Source organism: Megalobrama amblycephala, linkage group LG14, assembly GCF_018812025.1.
Source record: "Megalobrama amblycephala isolate DHTTF-2021 linkage group LG14, ASM1881202v1, whole genome shotgun sequence".
Lineage (NCBI taxonomy): Eukaryota > Metazoa > Chordata > Actinopteri > Cypriniformes > Xenocyprididae > Megalobrama > Megalobrama amblycephala.
In genome coordinates, this window is record NC_063057.1 from 8,095,186 (window position 1) to 8,111,754 (window position 16,569).

Here is a 16,569-nt window from a genome sequence, read left to right on the forward strand (position 1 = left end):
GGTACTAAAAACATATTTAAATCGGTTCATGTGAGCACAGTGGTTCAATATTAATATTATAAAGCACCAAAATTAATATTGGAGCACCAAAAAACACAAAATAACGACTTATATAGTGATGCCCGATTTCAAAACACTGCTTCAGGAAGCATCGGAGCACAGATGAATCAGTGTGTCGAATCTGCTGTTCGGAGCGCCAAAGTCACGTGATTTCAGCCGTTGGCAGTTTGACACGCAATCCAAATCATGATTCGACACACTGATTCATTTGTGCTCCGATGCTTCATGAAGCAGTGTTTTGAAATCGGCCATCACTAAATAAGTCGTTGTTTTTTTTGGCGCTCCAAAAATATTCTCGTCGCTTTATAATATTAATATTGAACCACTTTACTCACATGAACAGATTTAAATATGTTTTTAGTACCTTTATGGATCTTGAGAGAGGAAGTGTCCATTGCTCCCTATGGAGGCCTCACAGAGCCATCGGATTTCAACTAAAATATCTTAATTTGTGTTAATTTGTGTAGCTTTAATTTATATTTCAATTTCAGATTTAGTCATTTTAGTACTTCAACCTTATTTCAAGGTAGCATTTCTATTTTTTTTTTTTTTCTCCAAGTCCTTCATCTAATCTTAGATTTTATTTCAGCTTTATTTCAATTAGCGTTTTAATTTTAATTAATTATAACACTGGTATAAGTATATTACATGCATACATAAGTATATTACATATTATAGGCTATTTATGCGTTTGGCAGTCACTTTTATACATTCAAGATCTGCATTTTATCAGTTCATGCATTCCCTGGGAATCGAACCCATGACCTTTGGCATGCTAGCACCTCTGCTCTTCTGTTTGAGCTCTACTATTTAAGCCCAGCTCTCTAACCACCAAGACACATTTACATGAAGCAGATGAGCACAGGAAGAGACCAACTAGAATATATTGATGGAATAAAACTAAGTTGTGTTTGGTTTCAGGCCCATCCCAGGCCGACTCCACCAGCCTGGAGCAGGAGAAGTATTTGCAGGCCATCATCAGCTCCATGCCCTCGTACAGTGAAGCCAGTGGGAGGAACACACTCAGCGGCTTCACCTCCTCACACATGAGCACCTCAGGTCAGACTGTGACCCTGACCCTAACCTTACTCTACCCTTCCAATACTAATCCTCAAAATCCATGTCAGACAATTAGATGCACCTTAACAATTCACTTGTGATATTCACACCCTAATGTGTTATGTGTGTATTATTTTTGGGCCTCAGACTCATCAGACAAGCTGAGGCAGCCTAAAATTGGAGCTTTAATGAAACAAGTCATGGGGACTAAAGAGGATGTGCCAGGAACCTTCAGTCGAGGAGGTGAGAAGTGTGTCTAAGACTTTATAAGATCCTCACGACTTAACCACGCCATTCATTCCTTTGTTCCCAACCATTTATATTCAAATATAATTTGACATTCAATCCTACTTGACAGAGGAAGTCATTGTGTGCATTTTTGTATTGGCTTGTTATGCTAATGTTAATTAATTGGGCTAAAATATCTGCCCTAATTTGTTTGCTGATAGTAATGGGCATTTTTATGTCATCTGACCTTAGCGCTGGGTCAGAGGGCAAGGGTCATCTCCCTCTCCCAGCCTAGAGTTTCAGTCAAGGCCCGCAACTCGCCTAGAGGTACAGTAGGCCCGCCCCTGCTCTCAAATCTAACCAATCAAATTTCTCGACAATGACGCCAACAAGATTGAGCACTAAGTTTCCTTGTAGTGTTGTCATCCTTTTTTATCTGTGCTAACTAATCATTGACCACCATGTCTGTTTGATTTGTATTGTTTGTGCGGATGTTATGAGCATCTCTTTGCATGTGATCCACCAGATCGTCATTATCATTGTCTATAATGTGTTTGTAGAAATCCCAAATTCTCTGCACCAATACCCAAATAAACACCCAAACGATTCCACATAGCAGAATTAATTGCCCATTCTCCAGCAGTAAATGATCTCCATTGGTCCTCTTTGTGTTTCTCAGGGAAATGGGGCAGTATTCGTGGAAGCGGGCGGCTCAGCACGTATAACCCTGATGTGGGGAACAGGCTGGCTGGGAAAGAGTCTCCCCAGGCTAATGGAGGCCCAACCGAGACCTATTTCCTTCGCCAACAGAGAGCGTATCTCTACATCATTGGAGACAAGTCCCAGCTCAAGGTTAAAATATATAAACTTTCATAGCAATATGCATGCATAGCAAAATTTCCAAGAGCTGCAAATTGCTTCCTACGATAAAGATATCATATATTCTAGATTTAATTAAACCTATTAATTGCAGTATTGTATTGTGGGTGCACAAGTTAAACGCCGAGCCTTGTGGTGTCTTGTTCAGGGTGGAAAGCAGGACTCCTTCCAACAGTGGGAGGTGGTGCCCATCGAGGTCTTCGATGTACGGCAGGTGAAGAACAGTTTCAAGAAGCTGATGAAAGCCTGTGTGCCTTCCTCCTCATCCAACCCAAATGATCAAAACATGACTTTTCACCGTTGCCTGGAGGAGTCGGAGTGGATGAATCTGGTACCTTGCACCTTTTCTCATTTTAATTGCTTACGTTTTAAAATCCAGTGTAATAGTCTGCTGCAATTTTTGATGTTATTGATGTTTATTGTGTTTGTGTCCCATAGCTTCATAGGGTTTTACAGGTGTCCGTTCTTGTTGTGGAGCTGCTGGACACTGGTTCCTCTGTCATGGTTAGTCTGGAAGATGGCTGGGATGTCACAACACAGGTAGGACACACACTTAAACATGCGTGAGCTGTGTCTGCTATCGATTTTGGGCCATGTGTGCATTAATGCTGTGTTGGATGTAGGTGGTGTCCTTGGTGCAGCTGCTGTCGGATCCATACTACCGAACGATTGATGGCTTCAGGCTGCTCGTGGAGAAAGAGTGGTTGTCGTTTGGCCATAGATTCAGCCACCGTGGAGCCCAGACGCTAACCAGCCAGAGCAGCGGATTCACACCTATCTTCCTTCAGTTCCTCGACTGTGTGCACCAGGTATGTGTTCTGGTGGCTGTTCGATACAGGTTTTCTAGTGGCTGAGAGCAGGGATGGCTGATAATAATCTCAACCTTCCGCTGGTCAAGAAAATAGTATTATTATCTGTAATTGTACATGCACATGCGTTTGCAATATATGCCAGTATTTTAAGATTTTTTTTTTTTTTTTCATTTGTTAATGTTTCACCATTTTCTTTATGCACTCCAATGCATGCTATTATTGCATACAGGATGTCTCACATGTTTACATGCATTATTTATATTTATTCAGTTTTTCATTGGAGCTGTTAAAATCTATTTCTGGAAAGGTCTTATCTTGTTCACTGTAAAAATTACATGTGCGTGGTCAGATGACTGCTTTGTTGGATGCTGATAAAAAGCAATCACCACAATCTTGGAAAGTGTTGTCCAAAAGGAAAGAAAAAAGGAAGGAACCTTATCTGTTTTGGTGATGATGTGAGCAGGTATAGAAAGGGAGCTTGTTAATACATGCCGATATACTCATACATGTCCCAACTTCCTGCTTTGTCACTCTAAACCAGCCACACATTCAAAGATGAGATACCGCACTTTAACTCAACTGGATTGTGCAAGACTTATCCAGTTAATTTACCCTGAAGATAAGGAAAGACTTTCTTTCCCCGGACATATAAAGAATGAGATTGCTTAATAGTGGGATTTCAGGACATTGGATCTGGATTTAACAAGATATCAAAGATGATTATCTTTTACACAATAAAAACGATTAAGCTTCTAGAAATCCAGATGGTCTTGTTTCTTATCCCGTGTCCTTCTCACTTATGTCTGTTTCATTAAAATGGCTTTTATCTCTGTCCCAATATGTTAAGTCTTGGGTCAGGTTTTTTTTTTTCATATATACTTTATATATGGTTCTAAAGATATTTTTCAAATGTTGTGATGACATTCTTAGTTTATAGTGATGACATTATTGTTTATGCAACAAAATGAGTAAATTTATTTTTTAAATACTGTGGTGGGTGGAAAAAAATACATTGCCATCCTTGTCAAGTAGAAGACTGTATGTAAGAAAACTTGCCCAGTATATTCTCTGCTCCCTAAAAATGGTTTTTACCTCATTGCTATGACTCCACAGTTTGTAGATACCTTCATAATTACTTTTCTGATTGATGCAACATGCATATTTATGATTTACAGATGAACTGCTTAATATTTCTAATGGTGTCCCACAAGGTTCAGTCTTGGGCCCGGTTCTTTTTGTCATATATACTCTTATATATGGTTTTGTGTTGTGGTTTTGGGCATATAAACCCAGCTTTTAGTAGTCTTGTGATGGTTTTCCAGTCAGTCCATGTTTAACGCAAGCAAATTTAATTAGTTGTTCTGCACATTAAGATCTGATAGATGCTGCATTTCCATATTCTCCCATCTGCTCATTTTCACAACAGATCCATCTGCAGTTCCCCATGGAATTTGAGTTCAGTCAGTACTACCTGAAGTTCCTAGCCTACCACTACGTCTCCAACCGTTTCCGCACCTTCCTGCTGGACTCAGACTATGAGCGCATAGAACTTGGTGAGTCTAAATTGACAACCATTAATCGACAACTTTTCAACATAACGCCAGCTATAATCTTTGACTCTCGTAATGAGATTGTGATCTTTTCATGTTATTGCTGTTTGGCCCTATTCCAATGTGTTTTCTGTTTAGGTGTCTTGTATGAGGAAAAAGGCGAGAGGAAGAACCCTCAAGTGTGTAAGTCTGTCTGGGATTACATTGACCGACTCAACAAGAAGAGCCCCATATTCTACAACTACATGTTTTCACCTGAGGAGGAAGAGGTCATTTTCTAATTTTGTTATTGTCTTTCTCAGTTCAGTTTGAGATTAAGTTGACTTTTTTCATTATGTAATTTGCAACTCGTGACCATTAAATCATGTATACATATCCTTCTATTGATGTTAGTTTTTTATATTAGTGATACTCTAGTGCCCTCTGTTGGTTAGTGTGTGTAACTCACATTTCTTCTTTTTTTTTTTGCAGGTCTTAAAGCCCTACAGCTTCATCTCCAACTTGAAGGTTTGGGACTTTTACACGGAGGAAACGCTTTCTGAGGGTCCATCCTTTGACTGGGAATTAGTGCGGGGTCGACAGGAGAAGCTACAGGAAGAAGCTGGTGAAAAGCAGGAGACAACAGCACCCAAGTCCCAGCGGAGGATCGTCTGGCCTTGCTATGACAGCCTCAGTAAAGTAGTGCCTGATGCCATCACCAAACTCTTGCAGGTGAGGAATAAAGCAAAAGTCCTCATTCTAATGAAATGATCTTCTTTATACATGTATCCTGATGATCGTTTTACATTTGTGAGCAGGATGTGCAGAACCTAGAAACTGAGTTGGGACAACCTACGGAGAAATGGAAGGACACGTGGGACAAGATTAAGACTGCCCAAAGGGTTGAGTCCAGGCTAGAGAGCAGGGTAAGAGACTTAATAACATCTTAACTCCATCTACAAATTATTAATGGGATGGTGTACTCATAGTCTGTTTCTCCTTCCCCAGCAATCATTTTCCAGTTCTCTGCTCATGTCGTCTAATATGAGTCACCAGCGGCGCTCTCAGGGTGTGTATCTGCAAGAGAGTGGAGTCGGCTCCTCCATTAACCTGGCTTTGGACTGTGAGGTCAACGCCACGTCCACACCTGCAGCTGGTCGGCCCAGTACCAGCACGCTCTACAGCCAGTTCCAGAGCACTGAGAGCGAGAACAGGTCTGTGATTTTGGGGAAATGACACTCTCAGCTTTAGTTATGGTTGTATGGATGTAACGCATGGACTAGTGTTATCAAAAGTACCGACCGTAATACCAAGTCGGTACCGAAATTTAAAAAATTTGAGCGCTGTTGAGTGGATTCGTAAACGCCTCTGATTGGCTATTGTCATCATGCGCTCATCAGATATGTCTGTGATTGGCTACAATGATCAACGCACGGGAGCGTAAATTTGAAAGTATTTTGAAATCGGGCGTAGACACCTGCTTTCAAACACTACATTGTGTGTCTATGTAAGCGCTCGGTGAAGAGCGTCATTGATAACTATTTACAACATATTTTTGAAGCGTTGATCATTGTAGCCAATCACAGACATATCTGATGAGCGAATGAACACAATGGCCAATCAGAGGTGTTTTAGAATCCGCTCAACAGCGCTCAAAGCATCACATTTTTAAAATTTCAGTACTGTCTTTGTATCGCGGTCGGTACTTTTGACAACACTAGCATGGACTTGTTTTTTAAAATCAACTTCAAAGATATTAGGTTAAAATTTATATGAATGTATAACTGGAAGTCTAAATTATAGGTCCAGTTACTGTTACCAAGGTTTTTTTTTGCCTTCGCTAGTTCACTTTAAATGGTCCAGTGGGGTGGAATTAATTTTTACACTTTTTTTTTAATAAATAATTTATAATATTTTCTTTGTTTTCATTTTTTTTTTTTTTTTTACCAGTGATGTTATTGTTGTATAAGTAAAAATATTAAAAATAATTTTCGGCATTTGAAATAAAGCTCAAATACAATTAAAAGTATAAATATTAGATGAAAATTAGAAATGTTGCCTTGGCAAGTATCTGAAAAAATAAATTTATAATTACTAATACTGAAATAAAAATATAATAAATTATAGCTAAATAGAAATATTTAAAAAGGCACATAACAAAATGACTAAAATATAAACTAAATAAATTATATACATTTTAATAAATAATAAAATATTCTATAGACAAATTAAGCAAATTAAAATATGAATAAATACTCTAATAGTACATTAAAAATACTAAAATTACTCTTTTTAAAAGCTATATCATTCAAGAATTTGCAAAATGCTCTTAACTGTAGTTTTAAATGCAGTATGGATTGGTCTTGAATGTTGAATGTTTGAAGATCAGATCTTCTCTTTAATAAAAGTGATATTTATTTATTTATTTATTTTTGGATATAGGAGCTTCGAGGGTATTTTATACAAAAAAGGCGCTTTGCTGAAACCTTGGAAACCACGTTGGTTTGTATTGGATAAGACCAAACACCAGGTAATTCATTGCAATTGAACATTTTGAAAACATTTTTGACCCATTTAGACCCATAATAATATCAGTATGCAGCAAATCTTGGATGTTTTAAATTAAAAGTGAGTTATTTTTCAGTGTTTTTGGTCAAGAATAATTCAAAGGGACTGCTTTTTGATGCTCTTTTTCCTAGTTGCGATACTATGAATCGAGGCAAGATAAAGAGTGTAAGGGAATGATCGAGCTCGCTGAAGTGGAATCTGTCATTCCGGGGACGCCCACCATGGGAGCACCTAAAAATATAGATGACAAAGCCTTCTTTGATGTAAGACCTCTATAATCAGCTTTATTCCTTTATAACTCACACAGCATTTTTTTAAGCATGTTAACCCCCCCTCCCTCTCTCTTTCAGCTCAAGACGACCAAAAGAGTATACAACTTCTGTGCCCAGGACAGCATGAATGCGCAGTTATGGATGGACAGTATTCAGAGTTGCCTATCTGATGCGTAGTGGGGCGGGGCTTTGCAGAGAACAGAACTGTGACAATTTGTGGGGGGGCGGAGCCAGTGACAGACAGTGCTCATAGCCAATAGGCAACGCTTCCCCAGCGTTTACAGAGGAAAGTTGGAACGGGCTCCCGTGTCGGTGGTATTGAACTTTACAATGTCGCACCTCACCACATTTCAGCATATTTTGTTTGTCGAAAAAGCTACGAAGAATTCCCTTTAAGTGCACTCACCAGTGCTCGGCTTGTTTTAAACAGTCAACCCCCCTGGATGTTTTCTTATGGTTGTTTGAAAAGGCATGATGTGCCGCTCACATCCCACCATATTGCTCCAATACTGCCAATGGCACCATTCAGCTATGCAGGGGCTCTAAAAATGCCCAATAACTAGCCACAGCTCGCAAAAGAGTGACCCCTAATGTAACGTTTAACCCCCTTACCATCACTATGCCACTGCTTGGAGTCGAACTGCACATCACATGTCCCGCCTTCTCATTGGCTAGACAAGTTCTCTTGCTCCCTCCTGATTGGTTGGCTTCGTCAAACAGGGTCTCCATGCAACGGTTCATGAAGGATTTGTGTTCAAGACTCATTTTCCATTATGTTATTTACATCAAAATAATAAGAAAAGATCCATTGTTGTGACAGTTTACCATGCCCGAAAAGTAAAGTTATCAAAATGCCATCTGGAGATTCACATTTGACTGTTTACAAACTTTTGGGTTCTTCCTATGAAAATAAAAACCACTATTGTTTTTGAGAGTTTAAGGGATGCTGAAGGAAAAGGAGGGATGTATTTTGTCATAATTTATGCACAGAAAGATGATTCTTTGATTTTTAGAAGACGAAAAGACAGACTGAAGGGGGAGGACGCGGCGTGTGGATGAGATTTAAAACCTCTTCGTTTCATCAAGTTTCTGTTTACACCAATCAGAGGCCAGAGACTGGAGCTGGTCGCAATGACAACTGGGTTCCGCATCATAACAAAAATATATGAATTCCGAAACTCTTCAAACTTCAATTTGAGATGCATTATTGGACCTATGTGAGATATCAGACCTGCCATATCTATTTAGCAAATTCAACTAAAACTAAAAACCGAATCATCCTGTCCCGAAATCAAACGCGGGTCGCAGTCGTCATGCGCTTCTCTTCTCCAGCCTCTGAGCCCTAGATCTGTCAGAATCAGTGTTTTAGTTAGTCTGTTACCTGTTCTGTTTTGAATCCTGTACATAGAGGAGTTTGTTTATATTATTCCTTTAGAGAAAGGGTCTATTTTGCTGGACTTGGTGAGGATGCATAAAAGTATCACCTGTTTATCACAGGACTGCACCGTTGCAGGGTTTTTTTTTTGTTTTGTTTTTGTTTTTTTTAATTCCAGATACAAGAACTAACACACATACACACACATGGTGTAAAATAGGGTAATACTTCAGAACTGTTGACAACAAAATTTGAATTGTAGATTTTTGTTCCAGTAACTCCCTTTGTATATAATACTCAAATGTGTATGTTAATGGTAGTAATTTATTTAACTTTGTCTCCTGAATATGAGCACCACTTAACTTTTAAATTAGAAATCCAATATGTGCCATTGTTTATCTCTGTTAACGTGACTAATGATATATATATATATATATATATATATAATATATATATATATATATATATATATATATATATATATATATATATTTTGGAAACCTTCAGATGTGACTCCTAAATAAACCCTAAATTTCTTTTTATTTTATTTTTTTCTTCTTTGAAATGATCAGTGCAAGTTCACATAATTCGAGTCCTATAGGATGCAGCGGTTTTTGTAACATTCGTTATATCTGACAGCAAAAACTGCATAACATTTTTAATTATTTATTTTTCATACTTTTTTTTTTTTTTTAATTAGATTTATTTCATCTGATCCAGGTTGTGTTGTCAATCATGCCATATATATTTTTAGGATTAAACCACTGTGAGGTTCATGGCCTCCTGACATTTGTGTGTGCTGCTTTTTTGTCTTTGTTTATTAAATTAAAACATAAATATCCCAATCCATCCTTAAAACACTAGAATATCTGCCCTTTGACTCTGTGTCAGATAAACTCGGAGAGGGGGGTAATAATTTTACTGTTCAGAGGTGTAATTCTTGTTTTATGGATTGGTAGTGTTCCATAAAGGATAAAAAAAACAATAATGGTTATTATCTTCGTTTACTCACTCTCATCTTGTTCTAAACCAGTGACTAATGACTTTTTCCCAGAGCTTATGGGCAGAATTATGGCTTCAGTCACCATTTACTTGCAATTTGTAAAAAACAAAATGACGCTGTTCTTAAAATCTTTTTTTGTGTGAGTGTGTGTTCCACAGAAGAAAGGTATACATATTTTGAACAGCATGTGTGTGTAAATAATTTCATTTAATTTAAAAAATATTAAAAATGATTTTTGGGCGATGTCTGTAGCCTAATTTTACGCTTTCTGGACCTACATGTACACGGATTTATGTAGGGACCCATAGCACCATCTGCTGGTAAATCGTGAACATTACAGTAGCCGTAGCTTGGCTCTGTGATGTCTTGTAACCTAAAAGTAGATCTGATATTCATATTTAACATTTTTTGTTGGCATGAAGATATTTAGTTTTCAACAACTTTATCTTTATCTGGCAGAGAACGACGTGCACTGTACGGTTACCTCAGCCTCTCATGAATAATTAAATAACATTGTGATTGGTTAGTGAAAAACCAATTGGATTTCACGGCGACGTCAGGCCTTCGATAGCTCAGTTGGTAGAGCGGAGGACTGTAGTGGTCTAAGCTGGCATCCTTAGGTCGCTGGTTCGAATCCGGCTCGAAGGAAAACGTTTATTTGGTTCGGTTTATTCGCAACCAGCAGTGTTAAATTATTTTATTGCTGGTAATATTTGCGTAACCGCGCCGACTAATAATTATTTTAGTTTTACAATGCTAGGCGTGTAACTAAATTCCATTGCACATGACGTCACTACAGACCTTCGATAGCTCAGTTGGTAGAGCGGAGGACTGTAGAGGCTTAACACTGACATCCTTAGGTCGCTGGTTCGAATCCGGCTCGAAGGAGTTGATTTTTCTATGACATTGCAAAACTTTTAAGGATTTAATTCCAGCTTTATACTGATTCGGCAGTGGTTCGTCTGCCTGTATAAATACCTGACATGCCATTTAATTTGGCAAACAATGAAAAGAAGAGAATAATTGTGATTCATTCCAGAAAGTACATCTGTTTTTCTTTCCTAAGCCGGCTTGTGCTCTTCCTATATATACAAACACAAATTATTTACAGTATATATATATATATATATATATATATATATATATATATACTTAACAAATGTTTAATTTTTTTTTTTTAAACATTAATAATCGGGCCTTTTATTTTGAAAGGGACTTTATGGTTCCTGTTGTTGTGACGCATATGACGTAAAAAAGCGATTTCTTCACGCTGTTCTCACATGGAAACCTAAACATGGAGAATTCAAGCACAGAGAACGTAATTGATGGCCAGGTAAAGAATGTTCTATATCATTAATATGTTTTGATAATTTATATTCATTTTGGCACGTACTGACCAAGTACTGACTGTTAGAAAAGTGTAAATGTATACTTTAAACGTGAATTATCGATAATTGAGCATGCACATCAACCATGAACATTACTTAGGTCACTATTGTTATCAGATAGTGTGTGATACAACTCACACTGGAAGTTAATTGTCACATTTATGATACTAAATTGGATTGCAAGTCACGGCATCACGAATATCCGTACTGCCACCCTCCTTAGTTACTTGAATCTTACTTAAAGGTACAGTTTTGTTAAATAAAATAAATATTACGCATAAAGTAATGAATAGCGCTTTTGAGAAATGTCATTAAAATGATTTTCACTCACTTGAGGTCAGTCTTCTAGAAAAAGCTGTTTTATTCTACCTGTAGCGGGTCGCCCTCATGGACGCAGGTTGATATCACGTGACCGTGAACTATAATAATATATTTGCATATTTATATAAAGTGCTTTCAGTCAGTGCTCAAGGCATTTTCTAAAGTATAAACGTAAAATAATATATATATATTTTTTTGGTTAACAACTTTTTTGTGTGTTTTTAAGTAAAGAAATTCAAGAATACAGTTATTCAAATCTAGAACCCACCCCAAAGCATCCCACCCCTGGTAGACTTCGAGAAAAGAAGAAATATAAACGTAAAAGATTATCTAAAAAGAATAACAGCAGACACAACATTACATAACAGAACTAGCATAGCAGACATTTAAATCAATTTCAATTTGTGTTTGTATTATTCTCTCATCTAACCTCTTCTCTCAAACTCATTTCGTTTCCAGGATCAAGGTGAGACCAAATCTGAAAACGAGAAAATGGAATTGGATATTAATACAACAGAGTTTCAGACTGAAACGAAAGGTAGTCAGAGCTCCGGACCACAACTTGGACCAACAGATGAAACCTGCACCAGTGCTCAATCTGAACAAATAGAAGATCAGATCTCCAGCATTCAGGCTGAACATATAGAAGATCAATGCAGCAGGGGTCAGCTTGGACCAGCAGAAGGTCCGTACACTGGTGATCAGTCTATAGACACTGAAGGTCAGAGCTCCAGTATTCAGTCTGAACAGAAGTCAAGCGGTCAACTTAGACCAACATTAGAATCATGCACCAGTGATCTTTCTGGACTGGCAAGAGATCAGATGTCCATTATTCAGTCTGAACAAACAGGAGATCAGAGCTCCAGCATTCAATCTGAACAAACCAGTGAACAGAAGTCAAGCGGTCAACTTGGATCAACATCAGAACCGTGCATCAGTCATCTTTCTGGACTGGCAAGAGATCAGATGTCCGTTATTCAGTCTGAACAAACAGGAGATCAGAGCTCCAGCATTCGGACTGGACCTGCAAAGATGCAGTGTGGAGTTGTGGTTAGTCCACACTCTGGCACAGGTTCATTGGCTCTGTTGGGCATGCAGTACAGAGGAAACAGCTCGGATGACAACTGTTCAGACAGGTAAAATAATAGGACTATAGCATCCGACTCATACCTTGTTATCTTCGGTTAAATTCCTTCTGCTCTAGCACTATCATATGAAGCTCATACACAATAATTGTATGATTTTATGTACATAAAGTAAAGCTAGTCAAAATGATTATTTAATGATTAATGCTTAATGATTATTTTTATGTTATTCAGTGACTCAGACTCATCGTCCTCCACATCATCCTCTTCATCGTCCTCATCCTCTTCTTCTACTGAGCCTCTTGAGGTAGTGATGAACAATGCAGATGATGATGATGGAGTTGTTGCCATGGGCAATGAGAAGAAGCCAGTACCAGTGAAAACCCATGATGAGTTGCTTATTGAGGTGAGGGAACGAGCTATAATAGACCACTCCTTTTCTTCTAAACAGCAGTTGTGGCCAAATTTTTTGAGAATTTTAAGGTTGCAGGTTCGAGTCTCAGTACTGGCAGGAAATTTAGGTGGGGGAGTGAATGAACATCACTTTCTTCCACTCTCATTACCCACAAGTGAGGTGCCCTTGAGCAAGGCACCTAACCCCCAATCACTCCCCGGGCTCTGCAGCAAAAACGGCTGCCCACTGCTCCGGGTGTGCACTTGGATGGGTGAAATGCAGAGCACAAATTCCGAGTATGGGAACACCATACTTGGCTACATGTCGCGTTACTTTCTTTCAACTATAAACCAAATTGATGTGTTTCTATTTTCAAAATTGGTTTCTTTGTTAAGTATGTATAAAACTAAACTAAATCTGCCTTGTTATCGAATCAACCAAGGCATAAATGAAAAATAATGTATCTTCTGTGTGTTCAGGACCTTCCTGCAGTGGAGAACCTGATCATCAGTCTTCCAGAGGATACAGAGATGGAGCCCATTGGCACGATATCAAGCATTGTGGAGCAATTAGGTATTTAGGCATCTTGTGAAAAAATTAGAGATGCACCGATGTATCGGCCAACAATCGTTTTCGGCCGATAAAAGCTATTATTATCACAAGCAGCCATCGGCTGCCGACGATCAGGGCCGATTATATCCTGTCAGTCAAAAGGTTGCGGAAAAACGTTTTCACACTGCAACTCATACATGCACTCTTGTGTTGAATTTTAACAGTTTAAAATAGTGACGTTAAACCAGGCTCTTTTTGACCCTATGAGTCACCCGTAGTTCATGCCAGAGTTGCCAGGTCTGCATTCCCCCCCCCCCCCTACATCAAATATTATTTGTAGCGCCTCCTGTCCAATAATCGCAAAAAGCTTTGTTACTTCTGATCAGATTAAAAGTTTCAGTTTTCAAATTCTGTCCATTTTTATCATGAAATTCAAACAATAAATGGCGTTTTGACGCTCTTAAATGCGACGTGTCAGATGGCTGTAATGCCTCGGTTCAGGCGGCAGCTCGTGAGTCTTTTCTTCCTCTTCAATACAAGTCATGTCTCAAAAAACATGCATGAACATCAAAGGTATGTTGAAAGATAACTTACCGGAATGTATCACGCCTCATGTAATCACTTTATTTGTGTTTCAACCGCGGAAAGACTTCAATAAAACAGCGTGTGGACAATATGTCACATCATGTCTACTAAGTTTTTTACAAACATTTAAGTTTTTATTTGAGTGTAATTTATTATATCTGAAAATAAACAGCAGCTGAATATAATACCTCTGTTGTTAACTGTAACCTCTAATATTGTAGTGTACCATATGAGAGGGTTCCCTGTATAGTTTGCAACATTTTTTGGGTGAGATTTTTTTTTTTTTTATTGCCATTGGCTGATATCATTCTGAATAATCGCCTATCGGTATTGGCAGTGAAATTTAGTACCGGTGCATCTCTAGAAAAAAATATTACAGTTTTCAATAACCTTTTTTCTATTTTAATCAATTCTAAAATGTAATTTAATCCTGTGATGGCAAAGCATCATTACTCCAGTCTTCAGTGTCGCATGATCCTTCAGAAATCAATTTTCCACTAGGCAAAACAAAAAAACATCTTAGGTAGAAGACAGGTTTTGTCTTGGCTGAATTTTAAATTACATTTCATACAAAATGGATTCATTTTATTCAGTGATCGTGGAGTCATACAAGAACACACCAGCACTGAATGAAGACAGTGTGTTATTCAACAAAAACAGAAACTCTGTTGGCAAGGTCAGTATCAATTATCCATCTGTGCCAGATTTATTTCCCAAACTTCTGTAACTGTCTTTAAATCTGTTAAACAGTTGTTTTGTGGGACTAAAAGGTTGTTGGTTTCTCCTCAGGTCTTTGAAATCTTCGGGCCGGTTTGTCAGCCCTACTACGTTCTGAGGTTCAACTCCCATGACGATATTGACCAGAAAGATGTTAAAGTTCGAGACCCTGTTTACTTCGCCCCTAAAATTAAAGATTTCACAGACTACATCTTTACAGAGCGACTCCATGAGTAAGTACCTCACCATTTCGAGCGGAAAGCTTGGGTGTGCCTCAGTTTTATTGAAATACGCTTTGTGGTGTTTTTCCACAAACATTTGCAAATTATTCCTCTCAAACAAGGACCAAAGGCTCAGATGCATCCTGGAAGAATGACCAGGAACCACCCCCTGAGGTAAATGTGCCCTTTTCATAACAATTATTTGGGAAATCAGGTCAGCAAAGGCTTAATCTCTGTGGAGAGAGTGATATCCTGCTTTAATATGTCATCAGTGTTATCTGTTAATAAGTGATGGTTTAGCCTCTCCGCTGATTGGTTTTTATCCTGCTTAGGCACTTGACTTTAGTGATGATGAGCAAGAGAAGCTGGCGAAACAGAAGCTGAAAGAACAAAAGAGACGGCAGCAAAACGATTCTGACTCAGGTGGGTCAATCATTTTATGTCCACATTTTTGCAGTGTTGCAAGCTGAATTCGAACCTGCATCACCCACACAAGCACCATGACGTAATGCGTACATGCGCTAACCACTCTCTCTTAACCTCTTTCTTTACCAGAGGATGAATCGGATGCCCATAAAGCACCTCAAAAAGCAGGCCGGCGGAAGCCCCGACAGAACCGCAACGTTCCCCGTGGGCAGCACCACAATCGCGGCGGCGGTTTTCATAGCAACTATCACGCTCACCCCCACTTCCCACCTGACTACATGTTCCCCCATCCAGATCCACACATGTTTCCTTTCCAGCACCCAATGATCCCACCCTTTCCCAGACCGCCACCCTTTCACATGGGCATGGCCCCGTGGCCCCCAGGGCCCAATCAGGGCTTTATGTTCCAGCCCCCACCTCCCCCTCCTCCACCACCTCCATTTAATCAATAAACCTGTGACTGAATCCTCTTCACAACCTGCGCCCTTAAAGGGATCACAATCTTTGCATACTAATATAACTGTATACAGGTGTGTAGTGTGCATCAAACCTAACTGTATATTGTTAGTGCAATTTTTCATTTTGTATTAAAATGATTAATTTCTTTATACTGTATTATTTTTCAGTAAGTCTCTTTCACTGTGTGGTGTTAGACACAGCTGCTTTGTACATTTATTACAAAGTATACACTTCAAAAATTTGATTAATGTTCCTTTTTTTTTTTTGTAGTGTGGCTCAGAAGTGCAAAAATAACAAATGTAAATCACCTGAACAGTGTAGAAAGCCTGCATTTGTCAGCTGCATACATCATTGAGCCTGCCCCATTTCAGTAAAATAACCATTATATTCCAAAGTAATGAGGATATTACAATTCACAATTCTTTAATATAACTTCATTTAAATAATTTTAAGACTTATTTCCCCCACCCTGGAAGTTTGTTGAGGCCCACCCCTCTGGTTGAGAACCACTGATTTAGTCCAGTCTGCTCTATTATCTAAAATGACACTCGTGGTCTATACTGTCGTTTTTCCATCTTTAACCAAACATATTCAAAATAGCATCAGCTCTGTTACCTACAGTATATCCCATGATCC

At 38.6% G+C, this 16,569-nt stretch overlaps 2 protein-coding genes and 2 non-coding genes across 8 annotated transcripts in view; all 4 read left to right on the plus strand.

Moving 5' to 3' along the window:
• Positions 1-9,569, plus strand: part of sbf1 (SET binding factor 1) — a 70,195-nt gene extending 60,626 nt beyond the window's left edge. For 4 of the 5 annotated variants that reach the window (XM_048154837.1, XM_048154838.1, XM_048154839.1 and 1 more), the window contains 15 exons: positions 982-1,119; positions 1,267-1,362; positions 1,600-1,674; positions 2,027-2,199; positions 2,375-2,557; positions 2,665-2,766; positions 2,850-3,035; positions 4,465-4,591; positions 4,727-4,857; positions 5,060-5,299; positions 5,386-5,493; positions 5,576-5,781; positions 7,010-7,097; positions 7,267-7,398; positions 7,486-9,569. In XM_048154837.1, the coding sequence (XP_048010794.1) occupies positions 982-1,119; positions 1,267-1,362; positions 1,600-1,674; positions 2,027-2,199; positions 2,375-2,557; positions 2,665-2,766; positions 2,850-3,035; positions 4,465-4,591; positions 4,727-4,857; positions 5,060-5,299; positions 5,386-5,493; positions 5,576-5,781; positions 7,010-7,097; positions 7,267-7,398; positions 7,486-7,584 (2,084 nt within the window). In that variant the 3' untranslated portion in view covers positions 7,585-9,569. The remainder of the gene's footprint in view (positions 1-981; positions 1,120-1,266; positions 1,363-1,599; positions 1,675-2,026; positions 2,200-2,374; positions 2,558-2,664; positions 2,767-2,849; positions 3,036-4,464; positions 4,592-4,726; positions 4,858-5,059; positions 5,300-5,385; positions 5,494-5,575; positions 5,782-7,009; positions 7,098-7,266; positions 7,399-7,485) is intronic. The other variant, XM_048154840.1, reaches the window with a different exon arrangement.
• Positions 9,570-10,346: 777 nt separating this feature from the next.
• On the plus strand, positions 10,347-10,433 carry trnay-gua. Its single transcript is given in 2 exon segments — positions 10,347-10,383; positions 10,398-10,433. It is a non-coding gene; the product is annotated as a tRNA-Tyr (tRNA).
• Positions 10,434-10,585: 152 nt separating this feature from the next.
• trnay-gua lies at positions 10,586-10,673 on the plus strand. The gene is given in 2 exon segments: positions 10,586-10,622; positions 10,638-10,673. It is a non-coding gene; the product is annotated as a tRNA-Tyr (tRNA).
• A 304-nt stretch (positions 10,674-10,977) lies between these two features.
• naf1 (nuclear assembly factor 1 homolog (S. cerevisiae)) lies at positions 10,978-16,082 on the plus strand. The gene is made up of 9 exons (XM_048154842.1): positions 10,978-11,118; positions 11,954-12,630; positions 12,814-12,985; positions 13,453-13,546; positions 14,704-14,786; positions 14,900-15,060; positions 15,171-15,222; positions 15,381-15,471; positions 15,604-16,082. Exons 1-9 carry the CDS (start codon positions 11,080-11,082, stop codon positions 15,924-15,926), a joined length of 1,692 nt encoding a protein of 563 aa, XP_048010799.1. The 5' UTR covers positions 10,978-11,079; the 3' UTR covers positions 15,927-16,082.
• The last annotated feature ends 487 nt before the right edge of the window (positions 16,083-16,569 follow it).